Genomic DNA, 20764 nt, shown 5'->3' with positions numbered 1-20764 from the left:
AGGGGACAGGGGAGGGGGGAGGACACGTCCCCCATTAATATTTTTCAGGAGGAATCGTCGCCCCCCCCCCCCATGGAAAATTTGAAAAAGTGCAAAAAAAAAGATATAGCAAATACTGACTAAAGACTGCAACACACTTTTAGGCTTTGTCCGGAGGGCCCAAAAACGCAAAAATTTTCTCGCTCGATCGCTACGCCCCCTCGCATAATACCAATTAAAAATGTATGAGTATATATTGTAGAAAAACTCTATTCCGTTGGTATCACGTAAGCACAGTTTACACTGTATGTTAAACAAGATTAAGAGTTATAGAAATCATGGAGTACAAAAAAAAAAAGTAACCCTGAACATCACGTCTAACTCTGCTACTTTATTGACTCGTAAAGGCATAACATGGGGGCAGCTGTAAAACATAAGAATGTTTTATCTTATGAACTATATACAGAACTAAATTTGTTCTTGAGTATTTATATGTATCACACTACACACTGATTGTAAACGTATGCATGCATGTATCACTGCGCAGATAACCCGAAAATCATGGAGTAAATAAACACACAGTAAACCTGAACATCACGTCTAACTCGGCTACTTTATTGACTCGTAAAGATAATTATAAATGTTTGAATATAAACTTCGCAAGTTGGACCGAAATGTACTAATGGTTGGTTGGTTGGTTGATTGGGCTAGAAATGGAGAGTTGGCTGGGCTAGAAATATTTCAAATTGTTGTTTTAATAAATGTATAAATTTCGCAGGTTGGACCGAAAGGTACCAATGGTTGGTAGGTTGGTCGGGTTAAACATGGTGGGTTTATTGGGCTAGAAATGCCCTAATTCGTTGTTATAATGTTTGAATATATTCGAATATATTCGATGTCCAAAGATGTAATGCATCGTTCTAGCTTCTGCTTCATTAGACAACTTTTAATTACAATGAAAGTGCTATGTTATGTTACGACAGGCGCGTACGCAGGGGAGGGGGGGGGGGGTTAGGTGTCGAACCCCCCTCAATTTTTTTAAAAATAATAATTTAAAAAAAAAAAAATTGTGCAAATTGGTGATCAAAAAAGGTGACCTAAACCCCCCCCCCCAAAAAAAAAAAACCAACCGAACAAAATATCGATCGGTCAAATTTCAGGACAAAAAAAAAAAATGTGATGTTACCCCCCCCCCCCCCCCCCCCCGGCTGATTCGTTGCAAAATTTTTGGGACCGAAAAAAAGAAAAAAAGGTCCTCTTAACCCCCTAATTATCGGACAATAACATAGGATCTGGTATCGCCGAGACTATTTGCCTGTGTCTGTGATGTAGTAGATGGTTATGGCATTGGTGATCTAAGTCAGAGACCCGGTTGCGATTCCCAGCGGAGATGGTTTTTCTTTTTTAATCTTTGCAAAAATTTAAAAATGAGGAACAGCATTGAGAAACTTCTAGATCTAAGCACAATTAGTAACTCATTTCATAATTTCAATGATTATTTATATATATTTATATATGTGTGTACCGTTATTTATACACATATTCATTTATATATATATATATATATATGAGCAAAATAAAGTACATTATGATAAAAATACGAATTTTTAATATTTTTCATTGTTTTAGGTTAATTTGACCCGACTTCAAAATGGCCGAACGACCAGTCTACAATCCCCATGGACATCAGAATACCGCCTACGAACATCCTGGAGCATATCCACAACGTCAACCGGTAGCTTTTCCGCAAGGCCAACCAGGGATAGTGTATCCGCCAGGTCAGGTCGTCATCACTCAAGGGGGCGCCACACATATGTACCAAGTAAGAATCTCTTATTGAGGGATCCATTTGGTGTTCCACAGGGTTACGTGGCAGTGGCGGATCCAGGGGGGGACCCGGGCCCCCGGGACCCCCCCCCCTGGCAAAAAAAAAAGAAGGAAAAAAAGAAGGAAAAAAAAGAAGGAAAAAATGAAGGAAAAAAAGAAGGAAAAAAGGAGGAAAAAAAAGGGGGGGGGGAAAGAAGAAGGAAATAAAAGGGGAAAGATATCAAAGGTATCAAAATATGCTCATCTGACCGTAATTTAATGCTTAAAACCCCTGAGCTTCTGGGGTCTCGGCCCCCTGGACCTCACGCCAATTATTGTCATGCCAGTGTCACAAATAAGGTATCAAAATGTGCTCATCTGGCCGTAATTAAATGCCTAAAACCCCTAATTTTCCGGGGCTCCACCCCCTCGACCCCACCAGTAGCCCTAAGGCGGACCCCTGCATGCTTGTCTGACCGTCATTAAATTCCTAAAACCCCCGAGCTTCTGGGGGCTCCGCCCCCTGGACCCCACGCCAATTATTGTCCTGCCAGTGTCACAATTAAGGTATCAAAATATGCTTATCTGACATAATTAAATGCCTAAAACCCCTGAGCTTCTGGTGGCTCGGCCCCCTGGACCCCACGGCAATTCGTGACCTACCAGTGTCACAAATAAGGTATAAAATATGCTCACCTGACGATAAATTAATGTATAAAACCCCAGAGCTTCTGGGGGCTCCGCCCAGTGGACCCAGTGATGGATCCAGGGGGGGGGGAGCGACGTGTAAAAACAGGTTAATTTACCCTTTTTAGGGAGATGGCCCCCCCCCCCCTACTGAGCGAAATATTGACCGGCATGATTTAATTTCTGCGCACTAAATTTCAAATTGATTTCAAATTTGGGCCCCCACCCCTAAGAAATCCTAGATCCGCATCTGCCGGATACGGTAATACACATTGGATATTACTTCCTGTAGAAAAAATGTGAAATGTACATTCATCAATATGCAAATGAAAAACTTGAAACTTAGGATGAAGTGGCATTTCTAACTTGTGCACATCTTAGTTTACGATTCATGCAACTGTTTTCACTGTGATTGTAAAATGACATGACGAACTCGTATATGTATGTATGAATATCTTCTCTTCCAATCCATGTCCTTAACCTAACCCCTTCTCTCTCTCTCTTTCTCTTTCTCTCTCTCTCTCTCTCTCTCCCTCTCTATACATGTATAATATACAAATGATGCATGCGCATGAGTTCATTGTACGATCTATCCGCACTCGAGTTGAGGCTGTGTGTATCTATCGCACAAAGCCGTTAGGCTGAGTGCGATAGATACATACAGCATCAACGAGGGCGGATAGATCGTATAATAAACGAATAAAAACATGCATCATTTGTTTTATACAACGAAACTCCTTAGATCCTTGTTATTTGATGTAAAAAGAATTAATTCAAGATTGTTTCGTGACAGTATATGGCTGACAAATAAATCTCAAGTTTTAATAAGTCTCAATGTAGTGCGCACACTTAAGTATAGATATAGCAAGCGCACTTACCTCTATACCTATTTACGCATGATGCTGCGCAAGAATAGGCCCACGCACTTTAAGCGCTCTAACATCTACGCGCACTACTGCGCGCTCTGAAAACGAGTTCAATATATTGCACTCCTTTTCATGAAAATGAGTGCAATATGTTCAGTAAATGAATCACACGTGATCGCGCATGACCAATCATTTGATAAGGATTTGGGAGTGAGTTGTATAAAAATTTGTATACACTCGGAATAGAAATTATTTATAGTAAGATTCCAAAAAAAAAATTAATATATACTTATCTTTTCTACATGAAAATAAATATGAATTAATCCTCGTAAAGATGATATGTAATTGGAATAGACCCATTAATGAATATGAGTGAGTATAGCCATTTAATCATAAACGAGTCTGAGAGAAAATTGCAAAAATGGGGCATCTGGTCTTTCAAATGTTAATGAGCATTGGAGGTATCCCATGGCTCGTCCGCTATCTTGGGTGGAGATAAGAGGCATATTGGCCTTCAGTGCTTGTCAAAACCGTGCAGTCCTGATACTGCAGTTGACATCCAGAGCACATTTCTCCTAATTGTTTCTCATTTATATTGCTGACCGAGAATGTCTTGCACATATACACAAGTTTACCAACACTTACATGGCTATTTGCTCTATTTTATCAATTTTTTGTTTGATCAGACCTTCTAACGTTTAAATGATTGGGCCCATCCAAGCATGACAATTTAAAGACTTGACCCTTACTGATGTTGGAAGAGAATGAAGTCTTTTAATTTATATGTTCTTATATTTCATTGACGGTTTATAAAAACAAATTAAAGTATTGGGGGTTACCCCCCCCCCTCAATTTTTTTTTGCTCAAGGGGGGGGGGGATGTGCTGACTAGAAAAAAAAAAGATTGCTCACTAACACCCCCCCCCCCCCCCCCCCCCCCCCTCCACTGAGCGAAATATCGGTCGGCGCGATTTTCAATGTCCAATTTCCATGAATTTCATCTCAACATATACATCACTAGCTCTCAGTTACTTAAGATTCAAAAGCACTCCACTCCTATAGTTAAAGATTACCTCGACAAAAGATTGACATGCTAATATTGTCAAAATCTTATTTCCCTACTAATAATGAATTACCAGAGTGGAACAGAGAGAACAAGGGTGAGATAGACACAAGCACACACGACCACATTTTAATGCACACGCTCCGGAACATTGCAAAGAAAAGTTGCACCTGCTAGGCCACCACCCCTGTCTAATAGACATATAATGAGAGAGAGAGAGAGAGGAAGGAGGGGGGGGGGGGGGGGTGTACGTGTAAACTACCTAGGAAAGTTTTCATGCCGCCTCTTTTGTAATTCCCAATAATTTATCATCGTCTGAACCCCGTGACGTCATGGGACTTTAAGTTCATTTGCCGTGAGGCCCGTTGAAGATGAAGGGAGACGCGCGAGCGCACACATAGTTATACACACACATGAATCATTTGCAATTCTAAAGCACACCCGTTTAAACATTGCACAAACAGTTGAACCCACAATCCCCCTGCCAAAGAGATGGATAATGACAAGGGAGAGAGAGAGAGAGAGAGAGAGAGGATGGGGAGGGTTGTACGTCAACAATACTAGGAAAGTTGTCATGCTGACCTTTTAATTCCCAATAACTTATAATCGTCTGCACTCCGTGTGGTGATTTTGCCGTGTTAACCGATGGAAATGAAGGAAGATGGAGAAAGAGAGAGAGAGAGAGAGAGAGAGGCGCGCGCACACCCACGCACACACACATACTTGTAAGGACCTGGGGGGTGTTTCACAAAGATCCTAAGTTGAACTTATCTCTAAGTTTGACTTAAAATTTATGGGAAGCCATTAGCATCCTTGAAAACATTTTGTAATTTTTTTTTAGAAGGCATAAAATGTTGATTCAAATCATTGTATTTTCTATTATCATGGGAGATTTCATGTTCTTGATGTGGAATTGATGAAAAGTCTAAAATACTCCAATTTTTGCTTTTGAATATATTTCATTTTAAGGCTCCAATGGCTGTCCATACTTTTTAAGTCCAACTTAGTGTTAAGTTCTACTTAGGATCTTTGTGAAACACTCCCCTGGAATTGGGGGTATGGTTTTGTCACCGGAAAACGGGGACATTTTACTTAATCAATTACTTGAATTCTAATTATCAGAATGTTATCATAAACAATTCATTTATACCAAAAACAGTTTGCTTTCACAATAATTTTGATAATTTTCATTTGGGTTTGTTTGCATTCGAAGTGGGGGTTCTCACACATAATTATTTTTGTTCTTTTTAAGGAACTCTATATAAACGAGTGGGAGCAATGGCGGCTCTGATTTTTTTAAAACCGTTACAGTTCTCCTTGGATCAGATATAGACCTAATCAATTTTTGTAGAACTTTGCAGGAATTATTAATATGTGATGTATGTCCTATCTGTAAAATTGAAACGTTAGCAGTGTCCTAGTATTCACACTCTCAATCTCTATCTTTTCCCCTCTCCCCTCCGCCCCCATCCCTCTCTTTCTCTCCTCGATCCGTCCCCCTCTCTCCCTCAATCTCGCTCAACTTCTCTCGATCTCTTTTTAAAAATATTTGTATACCTTTTTAATACTTTTGTGGGACTTCTGTAGATTCTATTGATCCGTAATCATCTGAGGTAAGCTCTGCTTCAGGATAAGGAAAGAAAGATCAATAGACTAGTTCAAAATAACAGGAAAAAGCACCCACTTCTTATTCGGCCTAGGCCCATTTTGTCATAAGATAAGACCAAAATATGCGATTTCCAGATGATTTTCTTCGAAAGCAACAAGGATTTGGTTCTTCTATGATTATAAACACGACGATATAGTTTTTCACATATTTTTATCAAATGCATTTTTTACAATGTGTGACCAAGACAATTTTCCATGTGTTCTTCTGAATTTGGATGAATACAAAGAATTTAATTTAACACAAAAAATGAAACCAATAAACAATAAATATCAATAACAATGTAATATAAAGGAGGGCTTTCTTTCCAAATCACAGTTCAGTTGCACAATTACAAAAAGCATGCACACATTTTGAATGTACATACATCTTCTGCACTTGAATCACAGGTTCTCCTCTTCCGCCTGCTACATCGGGTGGCCACAGTGGCGTGTAAAAACAGTAAAACACGTTAATTTTACCTTTTTTTTGGAGATGCCCCCCCCCCCCCACTGAGCGAAATATTGGCCGGCACGATTTTCGAATTTCAGCACACTAAATTTCAAATTGATTTCAAATTTGGCCCCCCCCCCCCTAAGAAATCCTGGATCCGCGCCTGCGTGATATGGCCTATAATTTTCGGTTGGATTTTTCTTATTTCTTGATGAATCATTTGGGCGTAGACTAGTGGGGTCGCTGTGTTAATGATAATGTTTGTAAAAGAAGATGTTTGTAAAAAAAAAAATAGACAATGGGTATGTAGTAGGTATTGTAACGCTTGACTTAGAAAAAGCGTTCGATTTTGTATCATTTGAGATTTTGCTTAAAAAGCTAAAATATTATGGTTTTGATCAAAATTCAATATGTTGGTTTCAGGATTATTTCCATGATAGGGAACAATGCACTTTGGTAGACGGTAGCATGTCACAGAGCAGAAAAGTAACAAGCGGAGTGCCCCAAGGAAGTATCCTTGGGCCATTGATGTTTGTTATCACTCCGAATGATTTATATAAATCAATAAACAAATGTTCCCTTTCTCTGTATGCGGATGACACCTGCATGTATTTTTGCATCAAAAGACCCAAATATATTAGAGAAAGTAATCAATGGTGATTTGAAATCAGCTACGACATGGTTTTCAAATAATGAATTGTTGCTGAACGTTAACAAATGTCAGGTCATGTTAACCGGCTCAAAGTCAAATTTGAGTCGTTTCTGTAATGTTGATATTCGTCTGAATAACAAAAAATTACTTAGAGTAATGGAATGAAAATATCTTGGGATCTTGCTTGATTGCAATTTCTCATGGAACCCACAAATAGACCATGTAAAGAAAAAGGTTTTAAAGACGTATTTTGCACTAAAGTGAATGAGACAATTCACAGATGAAAAGATAGCATTAATACTGTACAAAACCTTAATTCAGCCTCATTTCGCTTATTGCAGCACGATTTGGATGAACGGTAGAGAAACTTGGTTAAAACAACTTCAAACTCTACAAAATAGGTGTTTGAGCTCTGTACTTGGAGTGAATAGTAGATATCACACTGAAATTCAGTATAAAACCCTTGAAATTGACATGCTAAAAGAATACTGGGTCAAACAGGCTTCAGTTACTATATTTAAGTTGTTACATAATCTTGGTTCACCTATTTTATCGTCATTGATCCAATTTAATACTAATTTAGGCTATATGTTCCGTTATGCAAATTCACAAATCCCCCTTCCAAGACCTCACACAAATTTTCTTCAACATAGTCCATCATACCAAGCATCAAAACTTTTTAATACCCTACCCAACGATATCAGAATTATAAATGTTTTAAATCTTACAACATTGAGATTAGTAAAATTCAAGATATTTGCTCACTTCTTTCATCTTGTAGATAATTTTTTTTCCCCCTCACTTTATCACTATGATTCTATTTTGTACTTAAATTTCTGTAAATATGTTCACTTATTATAACTTGCATATTGGTTTGTAAATTGTATTTTCATTGTTTTATATTCTGTTATATGTAATCACGGCCTCGCTGAAAAACAGCGTTTGCTGAATGCGGGCACAATTGTATTATGTTTTTAAACGTGAATAAATAAAATATACCATACCATACCATAAGAATACACATTTATAAAGCGCATGCACTATGCAAATATATTCTACTACGCTGCAAGAGCTCCTGATATGCATAAAGTTTGTTTCTTTCTCTCTTTACCTTTTCGGACGGATGTTATCATTCAATTTCCAAATACATATAGACTATTTACAAAACAAGTAAAATGAAACAAATTAATTATATGCAAGATCAACATCATTTCTTAAAAATGATCATTATAACATTTATATTACTTTCTTAACTTCTTCATTAGCGAAGTATCTTATATTTTCTTTGTATTTCAAATAATATTTCAATGATGAAATCAATGTATTCATTAATCTCTTTGGATTCGTTGGTACTTCCCCAAAGTTCCGCTTTACGTAATCTTTGTATATTACCAGTTGTGCATAATTTATTAGGAAATTAAGTAAAGTAAATGTTCTGTTATTTATTTATATCCAATCAATAACATTTTCGTATCAATTTCCATTTCTATTTTAAAGATGAAATATATAAATCTTGAGATAATTTTTTAACTTGCTGTTGTTCTTTGATTTATGCGTTTCCTTTTCTTTCGTCGCGCTAGTCGTGGCGTCATACTCTCCATCAGCGGCAGTGACATTTCTCTCGTCGGATACACGAGTCGACTCATCGTGACTACCCTTCGACTTGTTGGATGTGTTGCTTGATGATGGTACTATGCTAGTGGCCTTTGCGGCTAGAAGTAAATCTTTTAGATTCGTTTGCTTTCGAGCTGTATCGCTATATGATCCTTGTGTGAGACTATTGGTGTCTGAATACTGATTCTCTCGATCGGTTGCCTGGTGAGGAGAAGCATTCGGACAATTACCTTTCACATGCCTATTTGCATACACATGCGACACTTTACAACATTGTTGCACTTCGACACATGATGGCCATTCTCTAAGCATTTCGAACAAGTGACGACTCCAGTGCTGCTTTGTTGTGGTTGCCCTTGGTGATACACACTCGCCATGACTATGTCTTTAAATTGATATTTTCTTGGGAGGGGCTTTGATGGAGGGTTTATATATAAAGAACACGTTCTCCATTTAGGCAACTTACAACTTGTAAGTTGCCCGTTATCCCTCAGTTCTTGCCGGAAAATGTCCCCTTCGACATTCACTTTCTTTGCCTGTAGATCACTTTTATGATCTCATCACTTACGGATAGTGGCACATCCTTGGTTAAAACTCTCACATGATTTTCTTCTCGGGCCTTGGTGAATGGGTTTATGTCGTGTATAGGGGCGGCGGCCCCTCGGATCTCTAATCCGGTTGTGATTAACTTCACACGGTCAGATTGATTTTCCAGATAAATCCGCCACAAGTCGCCGATATGTTGTATGCCAGTGATATTTGTTGGCATAACATAACTTGGCTAAAGCAACATATTCTCACTTTCTTCAACTAAAATCACTTAAAAAGTGGAGTATTACAGCGTAATTATGGTTCAAGTTCAGTCTTACCTTTCGGATTCAACTGGATATTCAAATTTAATGTGTTTTTTTTTATGAGTTTTTGTTGGTAAAGCTAGAGGATGCGAAAAAAAAAGTCTTGACGTCGACAGCGCCCTCTTTCTGATATGCATAAAGTTAAAAAAGTTTTTTGTAGAAAAACATAACACTTTGGGACTAAAGAACAAAATTTAGGCCTAACGCACTCTTTGCTTTCTCTAAGGCCAATGCAGAGACCATTTCCTGAACAATCCTTCCAGGGGTGAGATGTTGGTATATCTTTCCCCTGCTAAATGTAATTGCAATTCAAAGTGAATTTAAATGAAAGGTTAACTTATTGATTTGGTATCGAATCATTTTCGTTTACATGACAATATACCAACACAACGACGTGGAATTTTCTTTTTGCAACGCTACAGAACAAAGTCTGTATCAGGTAGAGGCATGTGTTTATATTTACGCAATAATAATAATAATCCAATTGAAAATTATTAATGATGTGCTGGTGAAGATGTGCGCTATTGACTTGGATAGATGTTATAGATATAATAAATGTAGGACCTACTTTTAAATTTCTGTGAAATTTTGCTTTCAACATTTTGAATCCATGGCTTCGTTTTCCAGACTTTATCTTCTTTGCTTACTTTTCAAACTTGTCCTCAATTTTTGTTTTACCCCTTTAGCCTGGCAGCAGCAATACCTCTGAACATTACAACGGAACAGCCGGCCTTGGTACGGGGATAGTGCATCTGATCGTAGCTATCCTGTGCATCATTCTCGGCGGGGTTGCATACGTGTTTCCAGTGTATCAGATCGGTTATGGAATCTGGTCTGCCTTCATTGTAAGTTAATCCTTGTTTCATTGGCGATTTTATTTTTTTCGGGGGAGGGGTCTTTTATTTTTTTTTATTTTTTGTTAATTGAAGCCCTAGCTACCCGTGTCATAGATAACTTCTCCCGAAGTTTGAAAACAATCCCCAGTCCCCTTCTTCATCTTGTCAAGTCCATAAAACTGGAAATCTGGGCTCGAATGCTTGAATCGTAAATCCGCTTTGTTGGCCCTACTCTAAACTGCTGTCTGGATACGCCACTGATGGCTCAGGATGCCTTTCAATTTCCATGAAATATTATTGAGTGTTTTATTGCTTCACCTGTTCCGATGTCTTTAAAACGTTTTGTTTTATTGGTCAGTAAAGGGGGGGGGGCGGAAGGGGCGGGGAATGGGTGGCATCCCACATTAAAATCTCCGTCTCTATTTCGTGTACCCCCTCTCTGGCAGCTATCAAAGAAGATCAAAGAGGTCCTGCTTACACCAGCAACTTAATCCTTTCTTAAATGTACGTTATCAAAGAACAGTTGTGGATTAAAAATTTACGTCGTACTTTCTTCTCTAAGATCTCTAAAAGACGGTTCTGCCAGACAGAAAGCAAGAAAGCAAAAAGGGTAACATCGTCTTTTGGGCGATGTTTCTTTTTGACTTTTAACATCCAGGTGTACTTCTTCGTCTGTAATGTATTGAGTACACAATCAAAGGAAAATATTGATCAATTAGGCTGTTTGTGCGCCTTTTGCATTAGGTACCTTTTTTTGTCTCTTTAAAAAAATTCTTTACAGTTCTACATCCCTACAGGAATCTTAGGGATTGCTAGCAAGAAGAAGAACTCGTGCGTGGTAAGTGATGCCTAATAGTCTCTTTTTCCAATTAGGCCTATCTTATTTCTTTGATTTGATTGAATAAATAATTAATTCAACAAATAAATTAATAAATAATTAATCAAATAAATAAAGGCAAACAAACATGAAAACGGGCTTGGTAAATCTGTAAGGGCATACATTCTTTGTCTTGTGTATTTAAGATTTACCATTTTTAGATTCTAAGAGGAGACCAGGGCCGGACGCCTCCTCCCCCCCCCCGTCTAAACCCCTCCCCTCCCCTCCCTCCCAATGTCCCATCCCTCCATTCCTTTCTCATAATGTGACGTCATTTGTTTTCAGATCATCGCATACATGGTCATGGCAATCCTGAGTACTTTCCATGCCTTCGGGATGATAGCATACGAAGCATTTGTAGCCACAGTGCTGACCTCCTTCTATTCTTGTTATTATGAGTCTTACTACAAGTATACCTGTGACTATAATCGTTCGGTGGTAAGTCATGTGGACTTTATCTTTACATTCTATGAATGGGACATTTCACCAATTAAACCTCGTTCAGAAATGACGAGGCAAAATCGAGGCGGGTTTTTTTTCTTCTTCTTTATGATGACGTTGAGTGTATTACACGTCACATTTCTGTATCTTATAACGCAGAATTCATTAAAGACGGGTAGAACCTTTATGCGCGCAGTTAAAGGGAGTGTATCATGACGAGACATGATGTGTCTTCCCCATGGCCCTACTCGGGGCCAATAGGGTATAAAACGACTACGAACGACGCGGCCGCAGCATTCACGTGCGTGGGTTCTAGGACAATTACCCCCTGGGCAATCACCCCACGGAAAATTACCCCCCGGAAAACTACCCCAAAGGACAATTACCACCTTGAATATTACCCCCGGAGAATCACCCCCCCCGAGGACAACTACCCCCCAAGGACAATTACCCCCCGGGAAATTCCCCCCGGAGAATTACCCCCCGAGGACAATTACCCCCCTCCCCCCCAAGGACAACTACCGCCCGAGGACAATATCGCCCGAGAACACTTACCCCCCCCCCCGAGGACAATTACCCCCCGAGGACAATTACCCCCTAAGACAATTACCCCCAAGGACAATAACCCCCGAGGACAATTACCCCCCGATGATAATTACCCCCCGAAGACAATTCCTCAGATAACAATTACCCCCCGAGGACAACTACCCCCGTGGACAATCAGGATTCAATAGCAAACGACGATCTGACACATTGAGAGATGGCTACGAGCCCATAAGGTCCGTGCATGAACCCATATACTTTCAAATACTATATCACGTTGTCTTCCTCATTACTACACATTTCCCTTTATTATAGTTTATGCAACGCCAGTGCGGTTGCTAATTTCCACGAAGGATGTAAGTTTTAGGTAATTGTCCAGCGCTTTGCAAAATGCATAGCGTAAATACATTTCTCTGGAGCAGCGTTATTTTAACTTTTTGTTAGTCACGGTACCCTGTTAAGGAATGAAAAGTTTCTCCTAAATCCCAAAGTCTTTACAGATTATTAATTTTGCATGACTCTGGCTCTCGTCAAGTGCTATGCACATTTAAGAATAAAAAGGAGAAGACATTTTTGTAATCCACACACTAGAAACTATATAAAGTACTGTATGCGGGCACCTTGCCGCCAAATGTACATAAATAAAAAGTGATATATTCGGTCATGATCTTGACACACGAATTTGAGGATATTCGGGCCTCTCGTTGCCCTTATTTACCTTGCTGTCAAAATATTGTCAGCGAGCGAGGAAGGAAGACACTTTAGTATCTTCAAAACAATTATTTTCTCACGTAATTACATATTTTAACCGGTTTTGTTTGTTTTTGTTTTTGTTTTTTTACAAAATCAACGTTTTCCAAACCATTCCCTTGCGGCACCCCGGTTGAAAAACGCTGTGCTGGCGTTACAAAATCAATTTTTGTTTGTTGTTGACATGGCATATCGAATTGAATAATTTGAAAAGACTGAAATGACCTTCATAAATAACATAGAAAATGAAGGTTTATGCAATTTTCTGTAAAAAGCAAATTGGAGAGAAGCTTGCGTTATACGTAACAGTGTTATAAATTCCTCGGGGGGTGATTGTCATTGGGGGTAGTAGTCCTCCGGGGGTTATTGTCCTCGAGGGGGAGGGGGAGTTGTCCTCGAAGGGGGGAGGGGTAGTTGTCCTCGGGGGGATAGTTGTCCTCGAGGGTAATAATAATAATAATAATAATAATAATAATAATAATAATAACGTTTTATTTACCCAGGGTAGCCACCTCAGTTATGAAACTGCTCTTCCAGCGGGCCCTGCATAACATTATATGTTACTAATACCCTTCTCCAATCTAATATGCTGGGCGCCTAGCTAGAAGGCAGAAGGTCCCATTGTTATAAGTCTTTGGTATGACTCGGCCGGGGTTCGAACTCACGACCTCCCGTTCATGAGGCGAGCGCTCTATAACCACTGAGCCACCATGCCCAGTAGTGTCCATGGGGGGTACTTGTCCTCGGGGGTTGTTGTCCTCGGAGGGTAGTTGTCCTTGGGGGGTAATTGTCCTCGGGGGTAGTTGTCCTCGGGGGGTAATTGTCCGCGGGGGGGGGGGGGAACTGGTCCTCGGGGGGTAATTCTCCGGGGGGTAATTTTTCGGGGGGTAATTGTCCTTGGGGGGGGGGTAATTGTCCTTGGGGGGTAATTCTCCGCGGGGTAATCGTCCTACGGGGGTAGTTCTCCGGGGGTAGTTTTTCGGGGGGTAATTGCCCGGGGGTGATTGCCTAGGGGGTAATTCACCTGATACGACGTGTGTGCAACATGCGCGAAACCGAAGCGTGAGGAAAACTTCGGTCAGTTTCGCGAACACTATAGCGCGCTAACCCAGTTAACCAAATCCATTCGTTTACATGCAGTTGTCCAAAAGAAGATGTAGATGGCGTTAAACAGCATTTGCCATGATACACCCCCTTTAGGTTGTGCTCAAAGTTGTAACATGATGCTTGTTGAACATCATTTTACTGACGTTGCATACTAGCATTGCATTATCGTTAATGAACCGTGTGGACATCGCGTTGCAAACTCAGTTGAGACACTCCGTATACACCGCCTATCTTCATGTATTTGTCAGTTTTGTTTCCTTCTAAACCCTCGACCCTTTCATCTTGTTTTCTCGACCTTTCCAACAACTAGGGTGCCGTTTCCGTTCACGCCATACTCGTTATCCTGGGCTTTGTCGAGTTTATTACATGTATCGTGTCTGCTGCCTACTGCTGTGGGGGACACTCCTGCTGCTGTGCCGAAGCCCCGACCACTGTCACTACTGCCACCACGGTATGATAACACGTATACATAACTCACTTAGGTCCTATGTTACCCATCGAATAACGGGTCATGTTTTGAACTTTTCTTCTTCAAAGCGAAAGTTTTCTACGTTAGAGCGAAAATCAGGTGAGAATATACACAGGCCGGGGATCCATGATTCTAAGGAAGTTAGGGGGGGGGGGAGGCTGGCTCACATTAGATAAAAGCTTTCATCATTTTCTAGTGGCTATCTTCAGCTATCAAATAAATGAAGTACTTCTTTCCTCAAAATTGAAATTTTCTATTTGCAGTGTGTGCGCGTGCGCATGTTTGTGTGCGTGTGCGTTTTCATTAGAAAACAACGACAATTTCAATTCAGATTATTGCATGGAGCCATTATATACTAATGAGCATGTTCATAGTTTTGGTTTTGTTGGCGATAATTTATGTTCGTTTTGTAAACAGGAAACAGAAACGTATAGACATCTATTTTTATCTTGCGGGAGTGTTCAAAGGATATGGCAGGCTTTAGTTCAACTTTTTGAGTTAAATGAAATCAAAGATTTAGAATGGCAAGATATATTTGTTGGGTTGGCAGGCAGTTCATATAGAATGAAAATATGTAATACTATAATGTCCATGGTTAAGTATGTTATATTTGAGGGGGGGCAAGTACATTACCAACTTTAGAAAAAAATGAAGAAAAGCATTTTTAACTAAAAGGATGAGGGAAATAAAATAGCCATCAGAATGGGAAAGCTGGAATTATATTTTCTAAAGTGGGAGCAGCGTAGAGTTAATTAAGATTGGTTTTTCCTCTCTACCGTGAGCTTGTTAAAGTGTAACTCTATTTTCGGCCTGGTTAACTTAATTATTTAGTAAATTTTTCTTCAGTTGAGAATGTTATCAGACTTCCACTGAGTAAGTATTGTATGCGTGTGTGGGTGGTGTGTGCGTGTGGGTGTGTTTATGGGAGGGAGAGTGCAGGGTGGGGTAGGCATTGCACCAGCGAAATAACCTCCAAATTTGTTTAGGTTTTTTTTTTTAAATAAGTGAATAACGTGCAATTCTCGCTACCCCAAATAGCGATTCTGCCGAGATCCGGGAAAATCCTGAAATCCGCATTGCATTATGGGATAGCTTTTCGACATTACAGCTTCCTGTGCAGGCGTTCGTGATCACAACCCTCTCTTTCACGGTAGAGTTTAACGGCCTTTTGTGCTAAAGTCACTAATTCTGCCCGAAGCTTTCCATTGCATATTATAATCTGTACCAATTACACTGATTAGCATCGATTTTAGCGTGCGTGAAAACTCTGCACAGCGAACACAGGCGCTAGCGCCAGCGGGATGGGACTCTATACCGGAAGTTGTAGTGACGACCCGAGAGAGTGAACATTACCTCGTCTCGCGAATTTCGAGATTTTCGTACCTATTTAGGGTAGCGAGAATTGACTTATAAAATATGTTTATATACTTTAAGTTTACTTTGTTGCCAATTTTTATACTGCAAATGAGTTTTTGTTTAATTATGTTTATGTATAAGCAATGCATATCAATATAGAAAACGTTTATTTGTTATATTCAATTGTATGTTTTTGCTTGTATTACACATTTGGAGAAATAAAGCAAAATTGAAAAAAGTACGTGTGAGTGTGTGCGTTTGGATTTGTAAGACGTGTGTGAGGGGCGTATTATATGTATACATAATTTTCAAGTGGGGATACACTGGCAACTGTGGATATCCCCAGTTGATAACTTTCTTATTTTTGCTAATTTTGGTAAAAGTGTCCCGAGAGGAGTCTACTACCATTGCCTGCAAGAGTTCCAAGACATCCATATTTTCATACAAGACTCCACATTTTCGAGCGCTACTTTGTGTGTATCATCTGAGATTTTAAAATTCTGATAAATGAACAGCACCTAGTAAGCTCTTACATAAAACAGGAGGTTAAATTCTTGTTATTCTTTGACAAAATGTTATTGTATTCATTTATCTGGCCGCCAAAGAAAAAGAATATAATATAAAAACACCTCAAATTCTAATATCCCCAATGTCATAGTTTTTTTTTATTTTTTTTTTATTCAAGTCTTCTTTATACAGGGTGGCCCTTTCAATAACGAGTATTGCTCTTCCAAGGGGCCCTGTCAAAAAAATAGTTATAGTTAAATATCCCCAGTTGGCACATGTTGTGTGTATGTGTGTGTGTGTGTGTCAGGGGTGCATATCTGTTCTCTACTGTTTAAAATGTAAGCCAGATTTGGTTTTGTTGGGGGCAAGTCGTACTCCCACCGTCCCCCTCTGGATCCGTCATAGAAGACGTATCTTTCCAAACTATAAAAGAGGTCACAGTATGAATAACGTGATCCATGACAATTTTGATTTACACCATTTTGAATAAAATTTGATTGAATCAACTTGAGGACTGACAACAATGATATTATTAATCACAATAAATACAATACGTCTCCAAAGACGTTGTTCTGTCTTAACATTTATGTTTTGGTATTCTGTAAAAAAAAATGTGTCCGTAGTAGAAGTCAAGCTTTATCATTATCTTGTTATTTACAATGGTCTCATGGATTATGATATTCGCTCCTATAAGTAATAATAATATACCGTACTTATATAGCGCATATCACAATATGTCTCTATATGCGCTGTAAGAAAGAGTAAGAAGGAAAGGTGGATAGCATAACATAAGAAGAGTGAGATATGCTCAACATAATTCCTCTCGTTAACATTGGAAAGTATTTTTGAAAAGAAATGTTTTAAGACGCTCCTTAAAGTTGTCAACAGTATCACAGATTTTTAGATTTTTCCAAAGTTCGGCCGATGCAACCTGAAAAGAGCGAGACCCGTAGAATTTAGTTACGAGATCCGACAAAAATACAGCAGTTTAAATCGTAACATTTTTGTTTCTCGTAACAGATGCAGTATGGCCAGGCACATCCAATGACAGTCCAGGGTCCAGGTATTGTGATATTAATCGTCTTGAAGAATAAGCGAGTTCGAAACATAGCTCTGGAACGCATGACCCCAAAATATCCACAGACCTTAGACACGATGAATACTTCCCACCTGTGCATTTTAGAATAATCACTGCAAAAGTGATGGAGGTGCTTCATGAATACCCTTTTTTTGCCTCTTGAAAATAATACTTCCACCTGTGTATCAGATAAATGTACTGTTGGTGCATAAATGAATACTGATAACATAACTTTTATGAGCACGATTCGAGTATTCGCCTCAATAGTTTTACAATTTGGGTACGAATGACCTTTATCTGCCCATGCGCAAATCCTGATTTCGAACTCGCTTGTATTGTATTTCTTGAAAATCGGTTGATTACCGTATATGTTTGTAAAGTTGTCGTGGTCTGGTGAATGCCGGGGATGGATGCGTCAACGGCCGTGGATCACATGGTTCGGCACTAATGTCCATTGGCAAGACACAAATCTGCATTTGCCACTATCCACCAAGGTGTTAAATGTGTACCCGACAGCATGCGAACGTTAATGTGGTTGGATATAAGGCATGTGTGCGCTTGTGAAATGGCGCCTGGCCTGGTCGCAGGCACTATCTTGTGCTGATTAGCAATTTGATACAATGACTGGTATATAGGCGGAGGACCAAAGTCAAGTATCATGATAAGTTTTTTAATTGGTTGCCACTACAAACTAAGCACACCTTGTTTATTCGACATTTTCTTAATCATCATAGAGTAAAGAAGTACTTATCAATTGCACTCAGCACTCCTAATCCTTTGAGATGTCTACACTGCCTAATGTCCAACCACTATCGCCCAATTAATATACCGAGATACTGGCCAAAATAATCCGCAAAAAAACACACGAAAAAACCGACTCAAAATCTTTATTTTTTCATACTGCAGTAACTTTTTCGAAACCGAGACCACGGGGGAAGGGGCACATGCCCCCCCCCCCCCCAAAAAAAAAAAATAAATAAAAAAATAAAAATAAAAGAATCCAAAATCGGTTAAACTTTTTTTTAGACCCCTCCTCAGGACGCAGGACGTCGATAGATTATATGCATGTGCCCCCCTCCCCCCAAACATCAAACTCTGGCTTCGGCCCTGGACATGATTATTTCCGAAAGGGACTTGGTAAAGTTTTCCTGCATGGGTGCATTGTAGTATTATCCAACGGATCATTTATGATGAATAACCTAAAGGAAATAAATAAATTTCCGTTTCCACAGATTAATGGTTGTTAATATTATCATCATTATTATTATTATTGATAATATTATTATTATTATTACATGTACAATTATTGTTGTTGTTACTGTTAGTATTATTATCATTGTTAGAAGTAGTAATAGTTAAACTAGTATCATAATGATTATAATGATGATGGTCATCATCAATATTGATATTAATTGTATTATTTTTATGACTATCATATCATTACTTTTAATATATTTCAACAGAAAGCGGAAAACAGATGTCTCAATACTGATCAATGACATCATGATGACGTGATATCCAGTATCTACACTCAAAAGAATCTCAAACCAAACCTTACTTCAAGATGATTGGCACTAATCGACATATTTACTGAAGAATGTATGAACCAAAAATTTGATATGTTACACATGGTTAAGCTTCAAGTTAATATAGGGATGCCCTTTATCAAACTTGCCGGAGTTGATCTGTCCACATATGAGGGATAATAAGGAGTCACTTTCTTAGGAGTTAAGGCCAATACAAATTATAATGGAATGTATTCCAAGGTTGTGGTTGAATTATTGTTTCAAAAGTTGGTATCAAACTTTTTCCGTCAGGATTTCTATTTTCATTTTTTTTTAATGATTCATCCCACGCCCATCCCCCCATAACGAGTGATTTCCATTCCTATTACATTTTACATACATAGTAAGATTTGTCATAAAGCATGTCGGCACCCCCCCCCCAGGGATTTGCCAACAAGAATAAAATACTATCCAGGTTTCGTGACTTATCCCAAAGCTATAGGCCAGCCTGCTAATTCGGCGGATTGAAAGCTAACGGTGCAAAAACAATTAAGGACACTAATTCAGATTTTATCATCTTCAAAAAGAATCTAAAAGGTATGGCAGTTTCATAAACTGGCTGACTATTGATATTATTTTAACTCTCATATCTTCAAGACAAGAATGGTGTTTCTGAAATGTCACTGTAGGGGTCTCTTTATTACATATCTGTACAACATCATGTATATTTTTGAATACATTATGATTGATAATACACTTGTAATGATTATTCTAAATATTTTTCCAAATGTAATCATGTATTAGAAACAAAATGAATATGACGCATTATATAAATATCATAACAGTTTAATTAAGTAAAAAAAAGATGTACGCCATGTCAATATTGTATTTTTTCCTTCTTCTTTTTACCTTTTAAAATTTTTAATTTTTATCGTAGAATTCAAGAGGCTTATTATGTATATATTAAATTCGGATGGTTTAATATTCGGTTTTGTTGTATTTTAAAAGAAAACGTGTGTATTATATCTTCACTGCTTTTTAACATATGTTTCACTTATTCTAACTCTAGTAAGTTTTTGCACAAATCAGAAAAAATATTTCTCAATTGCATATATGTATTATTATACCTAATAATATGAATAGGAGCAGAGGTGAGTGCTTTTGTCCGAAAAACTGTTTCCGTGATTAAAAGTTTGAAAATCTTTACATCTAGGTCACAAAATGTATGACAGGAGAAGAGAAGTTAAAGATATACCCAAATCCAATCCTTATAGATTCTAAACATACCCAAAATCAACTAAATCTTCATCTATTGTACGTGGTGTCGGATGAGACCGTGGCTTTAAAGGACTTTAACGTCGCTGGTGCCTTTAACATTTAATCAGTATATACGATTATCTTTGTTATTTTGACTTTATCTCATAAAGTAGGCTATCAAAAATTACATACGATATAAAGGTTTTTATATAAACGGATGGTAGCACAGGCAATTTATTGTTACGTGAATATATTTTGTGTATACTATTAAACGAGGTGATCCAACAGGCTTGGTACTTCAGAATAATGTACCATACATTAGGAGCGTTTTCACATTAGGAGCGTTTTCTTATTAGATTATTGTATCATTGTGATGGCGTACTAACGTTTGAATAAATTTATCGAAGATTTATCGCTAGA

General features: G+C 38.5%; 1 protein-coding gene and 1 long non-coding RNA gene across 2 annotated transcripts; both read left to right on the top strand.

Moving 5' to 3' along the window:
* Positions 1-1619: 1619 nt before the first annotated feature.
* LOC105443490 lies at positions 1620-11842 on the top strand. Its single transcript, XM_030990826.1, has 5 exons — positions 1620-1801; positions 10305-10463; positions 11236-11292; positions 11617-11769; positions 11837-11842. The coding sequence occupies exons 1-5, from the start codon at positions 1631-1633 to the stop codon at positions 11840-11842; spliced, it is 546 nt and encodes a 181-aa protein (XP_030846686.1). The 5' UTR covers positions 1620-1630.
* Positions 11843-14082: 2240 nt separating this feature from the next.
* LOC115925987 lies at positions 14083-19987 on the top strand. Its single transcript, XR_004064909.1, has 3 exons — positions 14083-14623; positions 17525-17567; positions 19046-19987. It is a non-coding gene; the product is annotated as an uncharacterized LOC115925987 (long non-coding RNA).
* Positions 19988-20764: the final 777 nt, after the last annotated feature.

Source organism: Strongylocentrotus purpuratus, unplaced genomic scaffold (genome assembly GCF_000002235.5).
Source record: "Strongylocentrotus purpuratus isolate Spur 01 unplaced genomic scaffold, Spur_5.0 spur5_scaffold_19, whole genome shotgun sequence".
NCBI classification, from domain to species: Eukaryota; Metazoa; Echinodermata; class Echinoidea; order Camarodonta; family Strongylocentrotidae; genus Strongylocentrotus; species Strongylocentrotus purpuratus.
Note: the sequence above shows the minus strand (reverse complement) of the source record. Positions and strands in the feature narration are given on the sequence as shown.

Bases quoted from the DNA above. Each gene is read 5' to 3' on its own strand.
- LOC105443490 (XM_030990826.1), top strand. From the start codon at position 1,631: ATGGCCGAACGACCAGTCTACAATCCCCATGGACATCAGAATACCGCC. The intron at 1,802-10,304 runs GTAAGAATCTCT...TTACCCCTTTAG, and splicing joins GCGCCACACATATGTACCAA to CCTGGCAGCAGCAATACCTC. The intron at 11,293-11,616 runs GTAAGTGATGCC...ATTTGTTTTCAG, and splicing joins AGAAGAAGAACTCGTGCGTG to ATCATCGCATACATGGTCAT.